At 51.7% G+C, this 21689-nt stretch overlaps 1 protein-coding gene across 1 annotated transcript in view; it reads left to right on the top strand.

The window, feature by feature from the left end:
- LOC115472560 (5-hydroxytryptamine receptor 3A-like) overlaps window positions 1–21689 on the top strand; it is a 47321-nt gene that overhangs the window by 14500 nt on the left and 11132 nt on the right. The window contains exons 4-5 of the mRNA XM_030206857.1: window positions 5665–5834; window positions 6726–6936. Coding sequence (XP_030062717.1) covers window positions 5665–5834; window positions 6726–6936 — 381 coding nt within the window. The remainder of the gene's footprint in view (window positions 1–5664; window positions 5835–6725; window positions 6937–21689) is intronic.

Below are 21689 nucleotides of genomic sequence, written 5' to 3'. Positions count from 1 at the left end.
CTTTACATATGTCTTTTGGCACTTTCTGAACCAACTCATCTCTTTTTATATCCTTAACTTCAAGTGCTGCCTTATGATTTGTAAAGGGGCATTAACATCTCCTTTTTTCTGCTGGTCATGCCTCTCTCTATGTGGTCTAGTATCCTTCTGGCTTTGGCCATGACCTTGTCACACTGTTTTGCCACCTTGAGATCCTCAGACAAGATCACCCCAAGGTCTCTTTCCTGGTCCATGAATATCAGTCTCACCCCATATCATATACAACTCCTGTGAATTTCTACATCCCAAGTGCATCACTGTGCACTCTGTTGCATTTAATTTAAATTGTCAAATATTAGACCATTCTTTTAATTTTTGTAGATTGCATTGCCCACTCCCTTTGATGTGTCCACTCTGTTGCAAAACTTTGTCTCATCTACAAAAAGGCAGTACTGATCTCTGAGGCACTGCACTAATCACCTTTCTTTTCTCCAAGTGAATTCCATTAACCATCATCCTCTGTCATCTCGCAGTCAACCAGTTTCTAATCCAGTTCACTACTTTGGGTAGCCTGCTCAGTTTATTCATCAGCTTTGCTACATTCCAAGCAGATTACACCTAGCTCGTGTCCTCGATCCAGTTCGCTGGTTACCCAGTCAAAGAAATCAATCAGATTTATTTGGTACAATTTTCCTTTGGTAAAACCATGTTGCTTTGGATCTTGTAATCTATTGGATTCCAGGAAGTTCACTATTCTTTCCTTCAGCAGCACCTCCATTACTTTTCCAACCATCAAAGTCAGGCTTACAAACTACATCCGTTCTTTTCTAATCATATGGAACCTCTCCCATCTCCAAGGATTTATTAAACAAATCTCTAAGTCTTAGAGGACCCACCAGAACCTCTCTGGACTCCTCATAATCCTGGAATGTATCTTATCCAACCCCAAGGTTTTGACCACTTTTAATGTTTCAAGTTAATATAACCACTTTCTTCCAGGAACAATACAGTATCTACTCCATTCCTCCATATATCTTTGTCAGTCGATTGTGATCCTTCTTCAGGGTTTCCTTCCATGACCATAGAAGTATTGTTTAGCATGTATGCTTTTTCCTTATCATTCTCCATATGGCTGTTCCCAGCATCCTTTACTCTTACAATTCCTTTTCTAGTCTTCCTCCTTTCCCCAATGTACCTGAAAAAAAAAAGTTGTCACCTATCTTTATATCTGTAGACATTTTATATTTTACGAGTGGTTTTGCCAGCCATACGTCTCTCTTTGTTTCTTTGAGTTTTATCCTGTATTCTTTTCTTCTTTATTCCTTCTCATGCAATCTTCTGTATTTCACAAACATTACTCTTTTACCTTATTTTTTTTTCAATTTCTTGTTTGGAGAAACACATTGGTTTCCATCCCCCTCTTGCTTTTATTTACTTTCCATTATATAAAGTGACTAGTAAAAAAGGCCCGTTTCTGACACAAATGAAACGGGCACTAGCAAGGTTTTCCTCGGAGTGTGTATGTTTGGGAGAGTGTATGTGAGAGTGACTGTGTGAGAGACAGAGTGAAAGTGTGAGTGTGTGAGAGAGAGCGTGAGTCTGGGTGTGTGTGTTTGTGAGTGTGTGTGTGAGAATGAGAGTGTGTGCAAGTGTGTATGTGAGACAGTGTGAGAGAGAGTGTGTGTGTGTGTGTGTGCGAGAGAGAGAGAGTGTGTGTGACACAGATTCTCTGTGAGAGTGAGTGTATGAGACCAAGCGAGTGTGTGAGTGACTGTGTGGCACATAGAGAGTGAATGTGATACAGTGTGAGACAGAGTGTGTGAGAGTGTGAGTCAGAAAGACATTGTATATGAGAGAGTGTGAGCCCTGCCCTCCCAATCCATGCCCATCTGTCCCCTGCCCCCTCCATTCATCCTTTTCCAGCAATTCCCCTCTCTCCCTGAGCCCTGCCCTCCCAATCCATGCCCATCCATGCTCCTCTGTCACCTGCCCCCTCCATTCATCCCTATCCAGCAATTCCCCTCTCTCCGAGCCCTGTCCTGCAATCCATATCCATCCATGCCCATCTGTCTCCTCCATTCATCCCTATCCAGCAATTCCCCTCTCCCTGAGTCCTGCCCTCCCAATCCATGCCCATCCATGCTCCTGTCACCTGCCCCCTCCATTCATCCCTATCCAGCAATTCCCCTCTCCCTGAGCCCTGCAATCCATATCCATCCATGCCCATCTGTCTCCTCCATTCATCCCTATCCAGCAATTCCCCTCTCTCCCTGAGTCCTGCCCTCCCAATCCATGCCCATCCATGCTCCTCTGTCACCTGCCCCCTCCATTCATCCCTATCCAGCAATTCCCCTCTCTCCCTGAGCCCTGCAATCCATATCCATCCATGCCCATCTGTCCCCTCCATTCATCCCTATCCAGCAATTCCCGTCTCCCTGCCCTCCCAATCCATGCCCATCCATGCTCCTGTACCCTGCCCCCTCCATTCATCCCTTTCCAGTAATTCCCCTCTCTCCAAGTCCTGCCCTCCCAATCCATGCTCCTGTCACCTGCCCCCTCCATTCATCCCTATCCAGCAATTCCCCTCTCTCCCTGAGCCCTGCCCTGCAATCCATATCCATCCATGCCCATCTGTCCCCTCCATTCATCCCTATCCAGCAATTCCCCTGTCTCCCTGAGCCCTGCCCTCCCAATCCATGCCCATCCATGCTCCTCTGTCCCCTGCCCCCTCCATTCATCCCTTTCCAGCAATTCCCCTCTCTCCCTGAGCCCTGCCCTCCCAATCCATGCTCCTCTGTCCCCTGCCCCCTCCATTCATCCTTTTCCAGCAATCCCCCTCTCTCCCTTCCATGACCCCCCCCTCGCATCCATGCTCCTCTCTCTCCCATGTCCCAGCCTGGCCCGCCCTCTTCTCCCCCCCCTTCGCATCCATGCCCCCCCCCTTCGCATCCATGCTGTCATTTCTCCCCTGCCCTCCCGCTCCCATTGTTCAACTTTACTGCCCACCCTCTTCTCTCCCCCCAACATCCCTTTTTTTTTTTCTTTTTAAATTTATCTCCATGGCGGTTCCGGCAGTGCAGCGTCAGGGAAGGAGGCGGCGCTCCCGACTTCTAGCCTTCCCTTCGCTGTGTTCCGCCTTCTTCTGACGTCATCCTTGACGTCAGAAGAAGGCGGAACACAGCGAAGGGAAGGCTAGAGATGTCAGGAGCGCCGCCTCCTTCCCTGACGCTGCGCTGCCAGAACCGCCACCACAGAGGTAAATGTAATATAATAAAACGCACCGTGCGTGGGTGCGATCCGTTTGTTTTTTTTTCCCGCCCTCGACGTCATGACGCGAGGGCGGGGCAGAGAAGGCTGCCTGGCTTCACACCATGAATCCACAAACCCTACAGCCAGGGAGTGTTTGAGTGACTTCAGAACGTTGTCTTCAGAACGTTCACGGTGCGTGTTATTATATTAGATGTTGCCCTTTTTTATAGCTCCTTTTAGTTTGGACTACTGTCTTCCCAGTTCTCTCATATCCTCCTATCCCATCAGCTCTTTCTTGAGGTATTCCTCCATTTTACTAAAGTCAACATGTTTGAAATCTAGGTCTTTTTGTGCATCTACCCTCCACTTTAGCTCTTCTATCAAACCACACCATATGATGATCACTATTGCCCAGATGGGCACCGACCTGGTCATTAACTCACTTTCTCTCTTTTTGAGTACTAGATCCAGTGTCACCCCTTCTCTCATGGATTCTACCACCATTTGTCTGGGCAGCGCAGTTTGAAAAGTACAAATGATCTCTCTACTTCTTTCTGATTCTGCAGATGGGACATTCCAATCTGCATCCAGCAGGTCAAAGCCCCTCCACAGCACCTCCCCTTCATTTCCAGCTTTTGAATATATCAGATCGGATCTTTGTCCATACTCTTCATTTGTGATGGAGGTCAGAAGCTGTCACTGTGTGGATAGAAGTTCCATCTTCTCTTTTCAAGATAATCCATACTGCTTCATCTTTTCCGCAGCTCCCCCCCCCCCCCCCCCCCACACACAATATTTCAACCACTTTAATACTATTTTTCATATATAGCACTACTACTATTCCTTTTTGACTATCTTTACCCTTCATAAACAGATTATAGCCTAGTATGGTTGTGTCCTGTTAATGGGAGACATTAGACCATGTCTCTGTAATGGTAATGATATTTAAGACTGCTTCTAACATCATTATTTGTTGGTATGTTTATGGGAGGGGGAAGAGCTGGGGAGCTGTATTTAGAGGGGATTCACAAAAATAGTGTTTATGGGAAGGAGGGAGTTTGAGAGAATTATGGTGTTGTGAGCATCAGGGTGGAAGTGGGTTGAGAGAGGGGTTTGCACCTCAGGGAGGGAGGATTGACAGAGAGCTACAGTGGTGTGCATGCTGAGGGATTGTGAGAGGAATCTATGGGCATTTGTGAGGGGGGGGGGGAGATGGGTTCTGAGAGAAAGAGCAATGGGATGTGTGTGCATGAGGGAGGGGTTTGAGAGAGAAAGTGAGGTGGAGAGAATCCTACTGGGGGGTGGAAAAAGAGAAACATAAGGGTGTCTATCCTGGAAAGGCCATGGGTACAGAAAAGTGGGGACTGAACCTCAAAAAGGCAGAAGGGAGGGAGCAGAGAGCTTAGGGAGGAAAGTGAGACTGCTGGGGGAGGGGTGATTAAGCCTAAACTGGAGGATGGGTTTTTATGAAGAGCCAGGGTTTTATGCTGGATGAAGTCTACACAGTAATAAAAGAAATTGTACAGAATACAACATTCTACCAGGAGTAATACAGAGAGGCATCCAAACTGAAACTGTTAACGAAACTCTTGCACATATTTTCGAGATTTATACGTAGTCACAGCCTGATTTACTACTACTACTACTACTTAACATTTCTAGAGCGCTACTAGGGTTACGCAGCGCTGTACAATTTAACAAAGAGAGACAGTCCCTGCTCAAAGAGCTTACAATCTAATAGACAAATGAACGGTCGGTCCGATAGGGGCAGTCAAATTGGGGCAGTCTGGATTCACTGAACGGTAAGGGTTAGGTGCCGAACGCAGCATTGAAGAGGTGGGCTTTAAGCAAAGACTTGAAGACGGGCAGGGAGGGGGCTTGGCGTAAGGGCTCAGGAAGGTTGTTCCAAGCATAGGGTGAGACGAGGCAGAATGAGCGGAGCCTGGAGTTGGTGGTGGTGGAAAAGGGTACCGAGAGGAGGGATTTATCCTGTGAACGGAGGTTACGGGCGGGAACGTAAGGGGAGATGAGGGTAGAAAGATAGTGAGGGGCAGCAGACTGAGTGCATTTGTAGGTAAGAAGGAGAAGCTTGAATTGAATGTGGTATCTGATCAGAAGCCAGTGAAGTGACCTGAGGAGAGGGGTGATATGAGTATATCGGTTCTGGCGGAATATGAGACGTGCAGCAGAGTTCTGAACAGATTGAAGGGGGGATAGATGGCTAAGTGGGAGGCCGGTGAGGAGTAAGTTGCAGTAGTCCATTCTCCCATTCTGTATCTGTGAATCTCTGAATCAGGCCCAATGTTATGTCCTACAGTAGTATAGGACAAAATGTTTGAGAACAATTCTCCATACTTATTATCTCAGTAGGCTGTAGGCTTCAGCTGCCTGCAGTATGTCATTATGAATATCGCCTTTATCTTCCTGCTCCTACAGTCAAAGAAGTTGTATTAAGAAACACGAAGAGCACAGCGCAAGCAACCAGAGAAAGCAAAGAGCTTTATTTAAGCACTGGAGAATGGAACTTTAAAGAGATAAAAATCACAAGACTAAAGGTGGCAGTACCCTTAGAAGAAAACAAGGAATATTCATTCATCGTTTATGAGGTATTAAAACTGTTGAAGCTTATACCACTGCATTTGCTACCCCTCAGAAGGGAGCTACATTAATGGAAGGGAATTGAAAAAGAATCGACAGAATAGTCCCATTTGTACGAAAAGTTCATTTCAGCAGAATGGCAACCAACATTCCTTTGGCTACAGAGTTGTATCACAGGGCTTGGTTAGACCACTAACCACAGGGCCGTGCCAACACAGTAAGCGCGTTAAGCGCCGCAGGGGGGCGCCTGCCTTCAAGGGTGCCGCGCCGTCGACCTATATTAAAAAAAACCCTTACTCCTCCGCTCCATTCCCGATTCCCCGGCGCTTTAAATTTACCTCGCTCCGCCTCCGTCTGCGCAGTGTCAGTGAAAGCGCTGCCTGTCTGATGTCTCTCCACCAGCCTTCCCTTCGCTTGTTTGTTCCCTCTGTGTCCCGCCCTCAAGGAAATGACGTCAGAAGAAGGCGGGACACAGAAGGAACAAACAAGCGAAAGGAAGGCTGGTGGAGAGACGTCAGACAGGCAGCGCTTTCACTGATGCTGTGCAGACGTCAGAGCCGGAGGTGGAGAGAGGTAAATTTAAAGCGCCGGGGAATCGGGGATGGAGCGAAGGAGGCTCAGTCCAAACCCAGCCATTTCCTCCATTGCGCCCCAGATGGCAGCTTGGGAGAGCAGCGCTCGGCTCTTTGGCACCGCCCAGCTCTTCACATGCCTTGGAGCCAGGCAGGTCCGTGGGGGGGGGGGGGGGGGGGGGAGGGCGCACACACGCATGCAGCTGCGCCAACTGATAGTCTGCAGGGGGGCACCAACTGATGATCTGCAGGGGGGCGCCAGAGACCCTAGGCACGGCCCTGACTAACCAGCTAGTTATTTCTTACCTGTCTTGATTTTTTTTACAGATATCCATGACAAGAATACCAGTTTTACATGTTTTGAATCTTCTCTTGCCGACCACCTGCTTTCTGATACTGGATATAACCATTTCAAGCATCCCAGAGCACTATGGAGACAAGATCAGTTTCAAAATAACTCTGATTCTTGGAGTCTCAGTTTTATCTTTGCTACTTAATGAAATCCTGCCTTCTACCTCCAATAATCCACCCATAATAGGTATCTTTTAATTTTATTGATCTAATACAAGTGGTCATGCTAGATAGCTCAAGGAGGGTAGACTCAGGAGCAATAAAAGGAATATTTCTTTGTGGAAAGAGGGACAGATGCTTGGAACCGTCTCCCAGTGCTGGGGATGGTGAATGCAAAGTTTAAGAAAAACAATCTCTGCTGTTCATCTCAGTCTGGCTCCAGAACTGTCAGCTCTCTGTCTGGTTCCCTCCCCCCTCCCAAGCAGAGAAATATCCTCCTTGTGTTTGTCAGAGGATGTCACTGCTCCAACTGAATCTGGCTCTGAAATAACTTGTGGGAGCTCAGCTAACCTCTGCCCAGAGAGGGCCCAGACAGAGACAGCACAGCAGAGCCTGGACCCTTGTTTTGTCAGAGACTGCTGTTTAGTGCTGCACCTGACCCACCCTTTTCCACCCCCACCCCACCACCCCCAACACAGCAATTCACAGGACAGGAGGGCTAGATGCCTGCTTTCAATTCCTAACCATCACCTATCTCTCATTCCCACTTCAGTAACTCCTGTTAGTCTGTCCAACTCAGATTGTAGAATATGTTAGTTTATGCTGATTAAGTCTGTCCTAGCTAGATCCTAAGGTAAAATTATGTATCATACCTGATAATTTTCTTTCCATTAATCATAGCTGATCAATCCATAGACTGGTGGGTTGTGTCCATCTACCAGCAGGTGGAGATAGAGAGCAATCCTTTTGCCTCCCTATATGTGGTCATGTGCTGCCGGAAACTCCTCGTTATGTCGATATCCAAGCTCCATCCGCAGGACTCAGCACTTAGAGAATTACACCCACAAAAGGGCACTCTGCCCAGCTCACCACCGCCGAAACGGGGGAGGGGAATTAACCCAGCTCATCCCCACACAAGTGGGGGAGGGGAATCTGTCCAGCTGATCCCCGCGGAGCGGGGGAGGGACACCACCCCGCCGATGCGGGGGGGGATCTGGCTTATCCTGCAACCGCAACCGCGGGAAGAGCTGACTGACCCTAACACTGCCGAAGCGGGAGGGAGCGCCGGCAGAATTTATGTCTCAATCCAGCCCCGTAAAACGGAGGGGAGAGGAATGCAGCAGCTAACTGTAACACAAACTCGTCTCAACTCTTGAAGAATCCAATTGAAAAAAACTTGAACACGAAGTCCTCCTGAACAGGAACTGAAGACTAAACTTGAACCTGAAATGCAACCAGAATATAAACAGTACAGATATCTGGGAGGGGCTATGGGTTGATCAGCTATGATTAATGGAAAGAAAATTATCAGGTATGATACATAATTTTACCTTCCATATCATCATGCTGATCAATCCATAGACTGGTGGGATGTACCGAAGCAGTACTCACCCAGGGCGGGACATTGAAATCCCTGACCGCAACACTGAAGCTCCAAACCGGGCCTCCACCCGAGCAGCCACAGCCAAGCGGTAATGCCTGGAGAAGGTATGGGCCGATGCCCAAGTTGCCGCCTTGCAAATCTCTTCCAAGGAGACGGACCCGGCCTCTGCCATCGAGGCCGCCTGAGCTCTAGTGGAGTGAGCCTTCAGCTGGATAGGCGGCACCTTCCCCGCGGCCACATAAGCCGCTGCAATGGCTTCCTTGACCCATCTTGCCACTGTAGGCTTAGCAGCCTGCAGACCCTTACGAGGACCTGCAAACAGGACAAACAGATGATCCGACTTCCGGAAATCATTGGTCACTTCCAAGTATCTGATGATGACTCGTCTCACATCCAGATATTTGAGAGCAGAGTATTCCTCTGGGTAGTCCTCCCTACGAAAGGAAGGGAGACAGAGCTGTTGATTCACATGGAAGCGAGAAACAATCTTGGGCAGGAAGGAAGGCACTGTGCGAATAGTCACTCCTGTCTCAGTGAACTGCAGAAAAGGCTTTCGACATGAGAGTGCCTGGAGCTCGGAAACTCTTCTGGCTGAAGTGATAGCCACCAAAAAGACTGTTTTCAATGTCAGGTCTTTTAGAGATGCCCTCGACAAGGGTTCAAAAGGCGGCTTCTGCAAGGCTCTTAGCACCAGGTTGAGATTCCTCGCAGGCACCACTGAGTGCAGAGGAGGGCGCAGGTGATTAACTCCCTTGAGAAAACGCACCACATCTGGCTGCGAAGCCAGGGAAGCACCCTTTAGGCGGCCCCTGAAGCAAGCCAGAGCTGCTACCTGGACTTTAAGGGAACTGAGCGACAGGCCTTTCTCCAGACCTTCTTGCAGGAACGCCAACACTGAAGAAATTGGAGCAGTGAAGGGAAAAAGTGAGCCTGCTTCACACCACGCTGCAAAGGTACGCCAAACCCTGGCGTAAGCAGTAGAAGTAGAGCGCTTCCTCGCTCTCAGCATAGTGGCGATGACCTTGTCTGAGAAGCCCTTCTTCCTCAGACGCTGCCGCTCAATAGCCAGGCCGTAAGACCAAAGGGGGAGGGATCCTCCAGCACCACGGGACCCTGATGCAACAGGCCCTGCTCCACTGGCAGTCGCAGAGGGTCGTCCACTGAGAGCCTGATCAAGTCCGTATACCAGGGACGTCTGGGCCAATCCGGACCCACCAGGATTATCCGGCCCGGATGCTTTGCCACCTGGTCTAGCACCCTGCCCAACATGGGCCAGGGCGGGAACACATAGAGAAGCTCCTGTGTCGGCCACTGTTGGAGAAGAGCATCTACTCCCAGGGATCGAGGGTCCCGTCCTCTGCTGAAAAAGCGCGGCACTTGGCAATTGGCCAATGACGCCATCAGATCTAGGCTCGGCTGGCCCCAGCGCTTCGTGATGTCCAAGAACGCCTGAGCCGATAACTGCCACTCTCCGGGATCCAAGGTATGGCGACTGAGAAAGTCCGCCTTGACATTCATGACTCCGGCAATGTGGGCCGCTGACAGCTGCTCCAGGTTCGCTTCCGCCCACTGGCATAGATTCATGCCCTCCTTGGCTAGAGGGGCGCTCTTGGTACCTCCCTGGCAGTTGACATAGGCCACAGCCGTGGCATTGTTCGACAGGACCCGTACTGGCTTCAACGCCAGTATCGGGAGGAACTGCAATAGCGCCAACCGAATGGCTCTGAGTTCCAGGAGGTTGATAGACCACTTTGCCTCTGCAGGAGACCAGAGCCCCTGCGCTGTCCTTCCCAAACAGTGGGCTCCCCAGCCCGTCAAAGAGGCGTCCGTCGTGACGACAATCCACTCCGGGGTCACAAGAGGCATCCCTGAAGGCAACTTGTCTGTCTTCAGCCACCAGCTCAGTGCCTTGCGCACTGCTGGGTCCAAGAGAAGGCGCACAGCATAATCCTCCGACACCGGAGTCCAGCGCTGCAGCAGAGAGTGTTGTAGTGGTCTCATATGAGCCCTGGCCCAGGGCACTACTTCCATCATGGCCGTCATAGAGCCCAACAGCTGCACATAGTCCCAAGCCTGAAGCGGAGAGGCTACTAGGAACTGGTCCATCTGAGCCTGAAGTTTGACAATCCGATTGTCCGGCAGGAACACTCTGCTCACTTGGGTGTCGAATCGAACTCCCAGATACTCCAGGGACTGAGTCGGGCACAGCTGGCTTTTCTCCCAGTTGATGATCCACCCCAGGGAGCTCAAAAGAGCAACCACCCGGTCCACAGCTTTGCCGCACTCTGCATAAGAGGGGGCTCGGATCAACCAGTCGTCCAGATAAGGATGGACTTGTACTCCTTCCTTTCGCAGGAAGGCCGCGATGACCACCATTACTTTGGAGAAGGTCCGCGGAGCAGTAGCCAACCCAAACGGGAGGGCTCTGAACTGGAAGTGTCGGCCCAGGACTGCAAAACGCAGAAAGCGTTGATGAGGAGGCCAGATGGGAATATGCAAGTACGCTTCCTTGATGTCCAAGGATGCCAGGAACTCCCCTGCCTTCACTGCCGCTATAACAGAGCGGAGAGTCTCCATGCGAAAGTGCCGAACTTTCAAGGCCCGATTGACCCCTTTGAGGTCGAGGATAGGCCGTACAGAACCTCCTTTCTTTGGTACCACAAAGTAAATGGAGTAACGTCCCTTGCCAAGCTGATTTTCTGGCACCGGAACGACCGCACCCAGGCGGATCAGATTGTCCAAGGTCTGCTGCACTGCCACAGCTTTGACCGGAGACTTGCAGTGAGAGAGTACAAACCCGTCTCTTAAGGGTCGGCAGAACTCTAGCTTGTAGCCGTCTCTGATGACTTCCAGCACCCAAGCATCTGAAGTTACCCTGGTCCACTCGCCCAGAAACGAGGACAGGCGTCCTCCAATCTGCACTGGGCCATGGACCAGGACCTCGTCATTGGGTACGAGACCCTGGGGGAGAACCGGAGGGCGCACCTCCGGGACGGCGGTCTCTGCGAAAGGAATGCTGCTTGGGGGAGAAGTTCCTCTTGAAGGAAGAGGGGGCAGAGGAGCCCGACTTGCCCGGGCGGTACCGACGGGCTTCCTGAAACAGTCCTCTGGAGTTACCGGGGCGAGCACTGGCCCGAGCCCTGACCTCTGGTAACCTCTTGCCCTTAGACGTGCCGAGATCGGTCACAATTTTGTCCAGCTCGACCCCAAAGAGCAGCTTGCCTTTAAAAGGCAACTTAGCCAGGCGGGACTTAGAGGCGTGGTCAGCAGACCAATGCTTCAGCCAAAACCACCGCCGCGCAGAGACTGTCTGAGCCATACCTTTAGCCGAGGCTCTCAAGACATCATACAGTAAGTCTGCCAAATAAGCCAAGCCCGATTCCAGGGCCGGCCAATCAGCCCTCAAGGAAGGATCCGAGGGGGAAGCCCGCTGCACAATCGACAGGCACGCCCTGGCCACATAGGAGCCGCAAACTGAGGCCTGCAAACTTAAGGCAGCCGCCTCGAAGGACGACCTTAAGGCCGCCTCCAATCTTTTGTCTTGGTCGTCCTTTAGGGCCGTGCCACCTTCCACTGGCAACACCGTTTTCTTAGTCACCGCAGTGATAAAGAATCCAAGCTAGGCCAAAGAATGGCCTCCCGTTCACTTTCAGGCAAAGGATAGAGGCGGGACATAGCCCTAGCCACTTTGAGGCTCGCTTCCGGGACATCCCATTGAGCCGAAATTAAGGTGTGCATGGCATCATGCATGTGGAAGGTTCTAGGCGGGCGCTTCGTCCCCAGCATAATGGCGGAGCCAACAGGGGCTGAGGGAGAGACGTTCTCTGGAGAGGAAATCTTCAAAATGCTCATGGCCTGCACTAACAGGTTGGGCAAATCCTCTGAGCGAAAGATCCGCGCTGCAGAGGGGTCATCCGCTCCATCCGAGCGGGAATCCGTCTCCTCCAAGGAATCCCCAAAGGACCGTTGGGAGAACTCAGATACGCTGCCCTCATCTACATCAGAGGAGACAGTCCTCTAAGGCCTGGGAATCCACCCGAGGGCGTTTACTTCCGGGGGCCTCAACCCCTTTATCGGCCAAGAGAGCAGGGGCAGCGTTTTGCATAAGGAAGGCATGATGCAGCAGCAAAATAAACTCGGGGGAGAAACCCCCCAGACTGTGCACTTCAGCAGCCTGGGCCACAGCCCTAGACGCACTCTCAACCGGTGCTCGCAAGAGCGGGGGAGAAACATGCTGCGCATCCAAGATGGCATCCGGTGCGACACTCCGCGAAGGAGCCGCGCGGGAAGAACTTAACTTTAGCCGCGCTTAACTTTAGCCGCTTTTTTGCCGTCGCCCAAATCAAGGGCGGCTATGGCATTAACGTCTCCCAGCTCAAGGGCGGCCCAAGAAGAAGCCGTCCGAGCAGAGTGGCCGGCCAAGATGGCGGAGGCGAGCAGCGGGGGGTGGGCGTTTATGGCGGGAAAAACCGCCACACCGGAGGAAGAACTGGGACACTGACCGGCCTCCAAACTGACACCCAACAAGGGCGAATCAGACTTTAAGACCCCCGCATCCCCGCTAGAAGCGCACACGCGGTCCGGGGAGCGATTCTTCATGCCCTCGCCCTCCGACGCCATAGGCCACGTGGAGATCGATCGGGGAACCCCCTGCCCGCTATAAAAAGGTAAAAATTACCTGCTTCTCGCTCCGAGCTGTAACGAACTGGTGTCCCAGTCAGTAGCTGCAATAAACGTTTAAATAAACGTTGAAATAAACGCCCTTAAGGACGTCCAACATTTTTTTTTTTTTTTAACGGAGCCAGCGGGAGGAGGGAGAAAAGGAGGGACCTGGCACCACCAGGTTTGCACATGCTCAAGAAGAGCCCTCAACCCCAGGTACTCAACAAAACCTAAAAATTAGGCTTGGAGACCTAGCCAGAGCTGCTGCTGTGTGTGACCACCACCTGCTGAGATAGAGAACATACTGAGGAGTTTCCGGCAGCACATGACCACATATAGGGAGGCAAAAGGATTGCTCTCTATCTCCACCTGCTGGTAGATGGACACAACCCACCAGTCTATGGATTGATCAGCATGATGATATGGAAGCTGTGCTTGATGGGAAGGCTATTGTGCTGCATGCAGAGTCTAACGTCTTAGGATTTCAGGTTAATTTTTGAAGAATTTGAAGAGGGGCTATCTCTGTTCTACATGTGTGACTGCAAGGCCAAGTGTCTGAATAGGGATCTGTTTGTTAGATTCTGAAATCTTGATAACACATTGTTTTTCAGAGTTGGCAAGACTGTCTGTTCTGTGTGCTAAGTTATTTTTCTTCTATACTGGTATAATATTTTCAATGATGCCATGGCTGGTAAAAGGGGTGTGTCTACTGTGGGGGCAGAGCCATAGTGATCCCGCCTCTGGATGGGTAGGGGCGCCGACTAATAGACTGCAGGAGGGCGCTAGAAACCCTAGGGCCGGCCCTGCATCCATCCAGTCGGATTTTCATGACATCCACAATGAATATGTACAAGATAAATGAAGGAAGTACATGAAAATGTCTCTCCTGTGTACTCAGTGTAGATATCCTGAAAAGTCACCTAGGGGATCTTTTACTAAAGCTTTGCTTGATTTATCTGCAGCAGGGCCCATAAGAATAAAATGGGCCCTGTTGCAGATAACTCGAGCTGAGCTTTAGTAAAAGACCCCCTCCCCCAGTTGGGTATGGCCTGAAGACTGGGCTGAAAAGCACAAATGTAGAAGATTACAGTTTGACAAGGATCTACAGTGATGTGAAAAGATTTTGTCTCCTATTACTGCATATGTCACACTAAACGGTTTTTGATTTTTTTTTTTAATATCATTTTTATTTCAAGGCAATTCAACACATTCAAACAGCTCAAAAGAAAGTTACAACACAATGTTTGGCTTGCCTGAAAATTTTTTAACATTTTTCCGAACTCAACCCCTCCCCCTCCCCCCCCTCCTTAACCTCTAACCCTATCCCCCCCCCCCCCCCCCCCCCCCCCCACGAACAACTTCAAGAGTTCAATATCTTGCTTCTTGCTATTGGAGTGAGTGTCCCAGAATGGAGACCAGGTGCAGCAAAATTGATCACCTCTCTTGGAGGCCAAGTCTCTTATACCTTTCTTTTCTATGGCACATGCTTGAATCATTGCAGACCTCCAATGTGCTATACTCGGGTGATCTGCTACCAGCCACAATTGCAATATGACACGCTTTGCCATTAATACTGCTCTTTTCAAGAATGCTGTAAATCCTACTGGAGCAGGCCGCTGCATCGCAAAGAGGTCAAACAGTTGTTTGGGAGTTGGTCTCCATGTATGATTCCAAATTTGAGAGACATGTCTGCTCAATTCAGTCCAAAAGACATTAATTGGCGCACATGTCCAATACATGTGCCCCAAATTGGCCGTGATACCCATTGCATTTTGGGCAATTGTCCAAGTCTCTGAGCGTTGCTTTATGTGCTCTGTGCAGGGGGATACATGTAAACGAAGCAGAAATTTGTATTGTAACTCCCACCAGGCAGCATTGTCTGTCAGAGTAGAAATAGATTTAAGGCATTTGTCAAGTTGTTCAGGTTGGAGATTAATCCGCAATTCCTCATTCCAGGCTTGTGCCACCTGGTGACAATCAATTTGCTGCAAAGAGTCCCTCAAACCACGATGAAAGTAGCTCAAGGGCACTCGTGATTGTGCCTCAAGTCCTAATATCATCAAATTTTTTCCAGAAACATTGGTTAATGATTCTGCCAGCAGAGAGTTTACATAGTGCCGCAATTGCGTATATCCTAACCAGTCATTCACACTCAAACCATACTCTTTCTTCAATTCCTCAAATGCTTTTAGTGTCCCTTGCTTGGTTACCACATGAAATAGATACCTAATTCCCGCTGTAGCCCACCTCTGGAAGGGGACTAAAGAACCACCCGCCAGGAAAGCCAAGTTACCCCCCAGGGGCAGTAAAACAGAAATCCTTGTATCTATCCGGTGGAGCTTACCCATCCATCTCCATGTAGCCCTCAATGGTGAAAGAATAGGTCGGTAAGGACCCAGCCCCGGCAATTCTCCGGAGGGCGCATGGAGCCAGTAAGAGAAATGCATTTTCCCCCAAAATTGCCACTTCTGCCCCTGTACAAGAGAAAAAATTTGTAGAACAGAACCAGTCAGACAGATGTCTCATGCTACTAGCCAAAGAAAACAATTTGAGATCTAGTAGTCCCAACCCCCCCCTTTGAGCGCGGTAGCAGTACTTTGGAAAAAGGCAAACAGGCCCTCTTTCCCTGCCATAAGAAATGAGTCAATTTTTTCCGCAGCCAGTGTCCATCACGGGGCCTCAAATGAAATGGCAACATTTGGAACCCACAAGTCCACTTAGGGAAAAGGACCATATTGTAAAGCGCTATTCGTCCCAGTAAAGTGATCGGAGGTGCATGCCACCGCTGCAGAGACTCCACCGCTCGCTGTTTTATCGCCCCATATTTAGTTCATACAGCTCCACTAAATCTGTGGGTATATGTACCCCCAAATATTTAATACTGGAGTTCGCCCACTGAAAGGGGAAATTCCCTTCCCACTGAGTTTGAATGTCTGCTTGAATAGGGAGGGCCACGGACTTGTGATAATTTAGGGAAAATCCCGTCAAAAAACTAAATTCATCTAAATTTGCCATTAAGTGTTGCACCGACGAGGCAGGATTAGTCAAGGTCAGAAGGATATCATCGGCAAATGCCAACATCTTGACCTCCAGTGATGGCATGCTTATCCCCACAACATCCGGGACCCTCATGATCGTTCGGAGAAGTGACTAAGTATAATAAAAACAGTAGTGGGGACAGTGGACAACCCTGCCTAGTACCCCTCTGTAATTGAAATGGAGCAGACTGCATCCGATTCACAACTACTCGAGCAGAGGGGTTATTGTATAGTGTTGAAACCGCCTCCATGAACCAGCCCCCCACGCCGACATGATTTAACACTTGAAACAGGTCCACTGTACCGTCAAATGCTTTTTCAGCATCTAGGCTTACCAACATAGTGAATGATACATACCTGTAGCAGGTGTTCTCCGAGGACAGCAGGCTGATTGTTCTCACGACTGGGTGACGTCCGCGGCAGCCCCCATCAACCAGAAGAAGCTTCGCGGGCGGTCCGCACGCAGGGCACGCCCACCGCGCATGCGCGGCCGTCTTTCCGCCCGTGCGCGACCGTTCCCGCCAGTTGAATGACAAGCAAAAATGACGATGAAACGCAACTCCAAAGGGGAGGAGGGAGGGTAGGTGAGAACAATCAGCCTGCTGTCCTCGGAGAACACCTGCTACAGGTATGTATCATTCACTTTCTCCGAGGACAAGCAGGCTGCTTGTTCTCACGACTGGGGTATCCCTAGCTTTCAGGCTCACTCAAAACAAGAACCCAGGTCAATTGAACCTCGCAACGGCGAGGGTACAACAGAAAATTGACCTACGAAGAACAACTAACTGAGAGTGCAGCCTGACCAGAATAAATTCAGGTCCTGGAGGGTGGAGTTGGATTTAAACCCCAAACAGATTCTGCAGCACCGACTGCCCGAACCGACTGTCGCGTCGGGTATCCTGCTGGAGGCAGTAATGTGATGTGAATGTGTGGACAGAAGACCACGTCGCAGCTTTGCAGATCTCTTCAATAGTGGCTGACTTCAAGTGGGCCACTGACGCTGCCATGGCTCTAACACTATGAGCCGTGACATGACCCTCAAGAGCCAGCCCAGCCTGGGCGTAAGTGAAGGAAATGCAATCTGCTAGCCAATTGGAGATGGTGCGTTTCCCGACAGCGACCCCTAGCCTGTTAGGGTCGAAAGAAACAAACAATTGGGCGGACTGTCTGTGGGGCTGTGTCTGCTCCAAGTAGAAGGCCAATGCTCTCTTGCAGTCCAATGTGTGCAACTGACGTTCAGCAGGGCGGGTATGCGGCCTTGGGAAGAATGTTGGCAAGACAATTGACTGGTTAAGATGGAACTCCAACACCACCTTCGGCAGGAACTTTGGGTGGGTGCGGAGCACTACTCTGTTGTGATGAAATTTGGTATATGGAGCATGAGCTACCAGGGCTTGAAGCTCACTGACCCTACGAGCTGAAGTAACTGCCACCAAGAAAATGACCTTCCAGGTCAAGTACTTCAGATGGCAGGTATTCAGTGGCTCAAAAGGAGGTTTCATCAGCTGGGTGAGGACGACGTTGAGATCCCATGACACTACAGGAGGCTTGACAGGGGGCTTTGACAAAAGCAAGCCTCTCATGAATCGAACGACTAAAGGCTCTCCAGAGATGGCTTTACCTTCCACACGATAATGGTAAGCACTAATCGCACTAAGGTGATTCCTTACTGAGTTGGTCTTGAGGCCAGACTCTGATAAGTGCAGAAGGTATTCAAGCAGGTTCTGTGCAGGGCAAGAACGAGGTTCTAGGGCCCTGCTCTCACACCAAACGACAAACCTCCTCCACTTGAAAAAGTAACTCTTTTTAGTGGAATCCTTCCTAGAGGCAAGCAAGACACGGGAGACACCCTCAGACAGACCCAACGCAGCGAAGTCTACGCCCTCAACATCCAGGCCGTGAGAGCCAGAGACTGAAGGTTGGGGTGCAGCAACGCTCCGTCGTTCTGCGAAATGAGAGTCGGAAAACACTCCAATCTCCACGGTTCTTCTGAGGACAACTCCAGAAGAAGAGGGAACCAGATCTGACGGGGCCAAAAGGGCGCAATCAGAATCATGGTGCCGCAGTCTTGCTTGAGCTTCAGTAAGGTCTTCCCCACCAAAGGTATGGGAGGATAAGCATACAGGAGGCCGGTCCCCCAATGAAGGAGAAAGGCATCCGACGCTAGCCTGCCGTGTGCCTGAAGTCTGGAACAGAACAGAGGCAGCTTGTGGTTGGTCTGAGAGGCGAAAAGGTCCACCGAGGGGGTGCCCCACTCTCGGAAGATCTTGCGTACCACTCTGGAATGAAGCGACCACTCGTGCGGTTGCAGGACTCTGCTCAGTCTGTCGGCCAGACTGTTGTTTACACCTGCCAGGTATGTGGCTTGGAGGAGCATGCCGAACTGGCAAGCCCAACGCCACATCCCGACGGCTTCCTGACACAAGGAGCGAGATCCGGTGCCCCCCTGCTTGTTGGTGTAATACATTGCAACCTGATTGTCTGTCCGAATTTGGATAATTTGGCAGGACAGCCGATCTCTGAAAGCCTTCAGTGCGTTCCAGATCACTCGGAGCTCCAGGAGGTTGATCTGCAAATCCTTTTCCTGGAGGGACCACAGACCCTGGGTGTGAAGCCCATCGACATGAGCTCCCCACCCCAGGCGAGATGCATCCGTCGTCAGCACTTTCGTGGGCTGAGGAATTTGGAATGGACATCCCAGGGTCAAATTGGTCCGAATGGTCCACCAGAGCAGTGAAGTGCGGCAACTGGTGGAGAGGCGGATGACATCTTCTAGATTCCCGGTGGCTTGGAACCACTGGGAAGCTAGGGTCCATTGAGCAGATCTCATGTGAAGACGAGCCATGGGAGTCACATGGACTGTGGAGGCCATATGACCCAGAAGTCTCAACATTTGCCGAGCTGTGACCTGCTGGGACTCTCTGGTCTGCGAAGCCAGGGACAGGAGGTTGTTGGCCCTCGCTTCGGGAAGGAAGGCCTGAGCCGTCTGGGTATTCAGCAGAGCTGCTATGAATTCCAGAGACTGTGTTGGCTGGAGATGGGACTTTGGGTAATTTATCACAAACCCCAGCAGCTCCAGAAGTTGAATAGTGCACTGCATAGACCGGAGGGCTCCCGCCTCCGAGGTGTTCTTGACCAGCCAATCGTCGAGATATGGGAACACGTGCACTCCCAGCTTGCATAGATACGCCGCTACCACCACGAGGCACTTTGTAAACACTCGTGGGGCAGAGGCGAGCCCAAAGGGCAGCACACAATACTGAAAGTGCCGTGCGCCCAGGCGGAATCTGAGATACTGTCTGTGAGCTGGCAGTATCGGGATGTGAGTGTATGCGTCCTTTAAATCCAGGGAACATAGCCAATCGTTTCTCTGAACCATTGGCAGAAGGGTGCCCAAGGAAAGCATCCTGAACTTTTCTTTGACCAGGAATTTGTTCAGGCCTCTCAGGTCTAGGATGGGACGCACCCCCCCTGTTTTCTTTTCCACAAGGAAGTACCTGGAATAGAATCCCTGCCCTTCCTGCCCGGGTGGTACGGGCTCGACCACATTGGCGCTGAGAAGGGCGGAGAGTTCCTCTGCAAATACCTGCTTGTGATGGGAGCTGAAGGATTGAGCTCCCGGAGGACAATTTGGAGGCAGGGAGGCCAAATTCAGGGCGTATCCGCACCGCACTATTTGGAGAACCCACTGGTCGGAGGTTATGAGAGGCCACCTTTGGTGAAAAAATTTTAACCTCCCTCCGACCGGCAGATCGTCCGGTACGGACACTTTGAGGGCGGCTATGTTCCCGTGGATCCAGTCAAAAGCCCGTCCTCGGCTTTTGCTGTGGAGGCGCAGGGGGCTGCTTAGGCGCACGCTGTTGACGAGAACGAGCGCGCTGGGGCTGTCCTTGTGCCTGACGAGGCCTTCGGGCCGGCTGGGTGTACCTACGCTTGGCAAAAGAATAGGGCACAGCCTGCCGGGCCTAGGAAAAACGTCCACCTGCTGAGGTGGGTGCTGAAGGCGCCCTGTGGGAGAGCTTGTCGAGGGCGGTTTCCCGCTGATGCAGTTGGTCCACCAGCTGCTCGACCTTCTCACCAAAAATATTATCCCCCCGGCAAGGGACGTCAGCCAGTCTGCTGGGTGCGGTTGTCCAGGTCAGAGGCACGCAGCCATGAGAGCCTGCGCATCACTATACCTTGGGCCGCAGCACGAGATGCCACGTCACAGGTGTCATAGATACCCCTGAACAGGAACTTTCTGCACGCCTTCAGCTGCCTGACCACCTCCTGAAAAGGCCTGGACTGCTCCGGCGGGAGCTTATCAACCAGGTCCGCCAGTTGCTTCACATTGTTCCGCATGTGGATGCTCGTGTAGAGCTGGTAAGATTGGATGCGGGTCACGAGCATGGAAGATTGGTAGGCCTTCCTCCCAAACGAGTCCAGAGTGCGAGACTCCCGCCCCGGGGGCGCCGAGGCGGTATCCCTCGAACTCCGTGCCCTCTTGAGAACAGAATCCACGACCGCCGAGTCATGAGGCAATTGGGGCCGCATTAACTCTGGGTCCGAGTGAATTCTGTACTGGGACTCTGCTTTCTTGGGGATGGTGGGATTAGATAATGCTCGCATCCAGTTCCGAAGCAGTGTCTCCTTAAGGACATTGTGCAACGGCACCGTGGAGGACTCTCTAGGTGGTGATGGATAGTCGAGGACCTCGAGCATCTCAGCCCTCGGCTCATCCACGGGGAAGGGAATGCAAATAGACATGTCCCTGACAAAGGAGGCAAAGGAGAGGCTCTCAGGAGGCGAGAGCTTCCTCTCTGGTGAAGGCGTGGGGTCAGAGGGAAGGCCCACAGACTCCTCTGAGGAGAAATATCTGGGGTCCTCCTCTTCCCCCCATGAGGCCTCTTCCTCGGTGTCGGACATAAGCTCATGCAGCTGAGTCCTCAACCGGGCCCAGCTCGACGTCGAGGCACCAAGGCCTCGGTGTCGTCGAGCGGTGGACTCCCGTGCCGGCGGGGACGAAGCTCCCTCCATCGACGTCGACTCCACCTGCGTGGCGGTCAAGACCGGCGCCTCAAGCGGCGGTGGTGTCGAAGGCCTCGGCACCGGGATAGAGCTCGCCGGCGCCCCAGTCAACGGCACCGAGGGCGCAAGCCCCTCCGGCGCCGGCACAGCCTGGCGCATCAGCCCTTCCAGGATCCCCGGAAGGATGGCTCGGAGGCACTCGTCCAGGCCCGCTGTCGGGAAAGACGGGGGGGCCGGTAGAGGCGTCGGTGCCGGAAGCTGCTCGGGTCCAGGAGACTGCACCGAAGTGCTGGGACCCTGACGCGTCGGTACCTCCACTACCGAGGGGGACCTTTCCTCTCGACGTGGACGCCTCAGCGTCGACTCCTCTCCGGCACCGAGGGCCGGGCGCACCGATGGGGACCGATGACGGTGCTTCTTCTGTTTTTTGCGGTGCCCGTCATCGGCGCAAGGTGGAACGGAGGAGGAGGAGGTCGATCCCCCTCGATCTCGAGGAGCCGGGTCAGATAGGGTTCGGTCCCGAGGACCATGAGCAGAGGGAGTGACCGGGGCCGATTGCCCATGCGGCCTCTCACCCCTACCGTCACCGGAGGACCGACGGGCCCTGTACTCCTGGGGTCGATGCCATCGGTGCCGATTTCGCGGACATCGATACCGGTACCGAAGAACTGGCCGTCGATACCGATGCCG

The sequence above is a fragment of the Microcaecilia unicolor genome, chromosome 6, assembly GCF_901765095.1.
Source record: "Microcaecilia unicolor chromosome 6, aMicUni1.1, whole genome shotgun sequence".
Classification (NCBI taxonomy): domain Eukaryota; kingdom Metazoa; phylum Chordata; class Amphibia; order Gymnophiona; family Siphonopidae; genus Microcaecilia; species Microcaecilia unicolor.
This window is presented reverse-complemented; position numbering and strand designations above follow the sequence as displayed.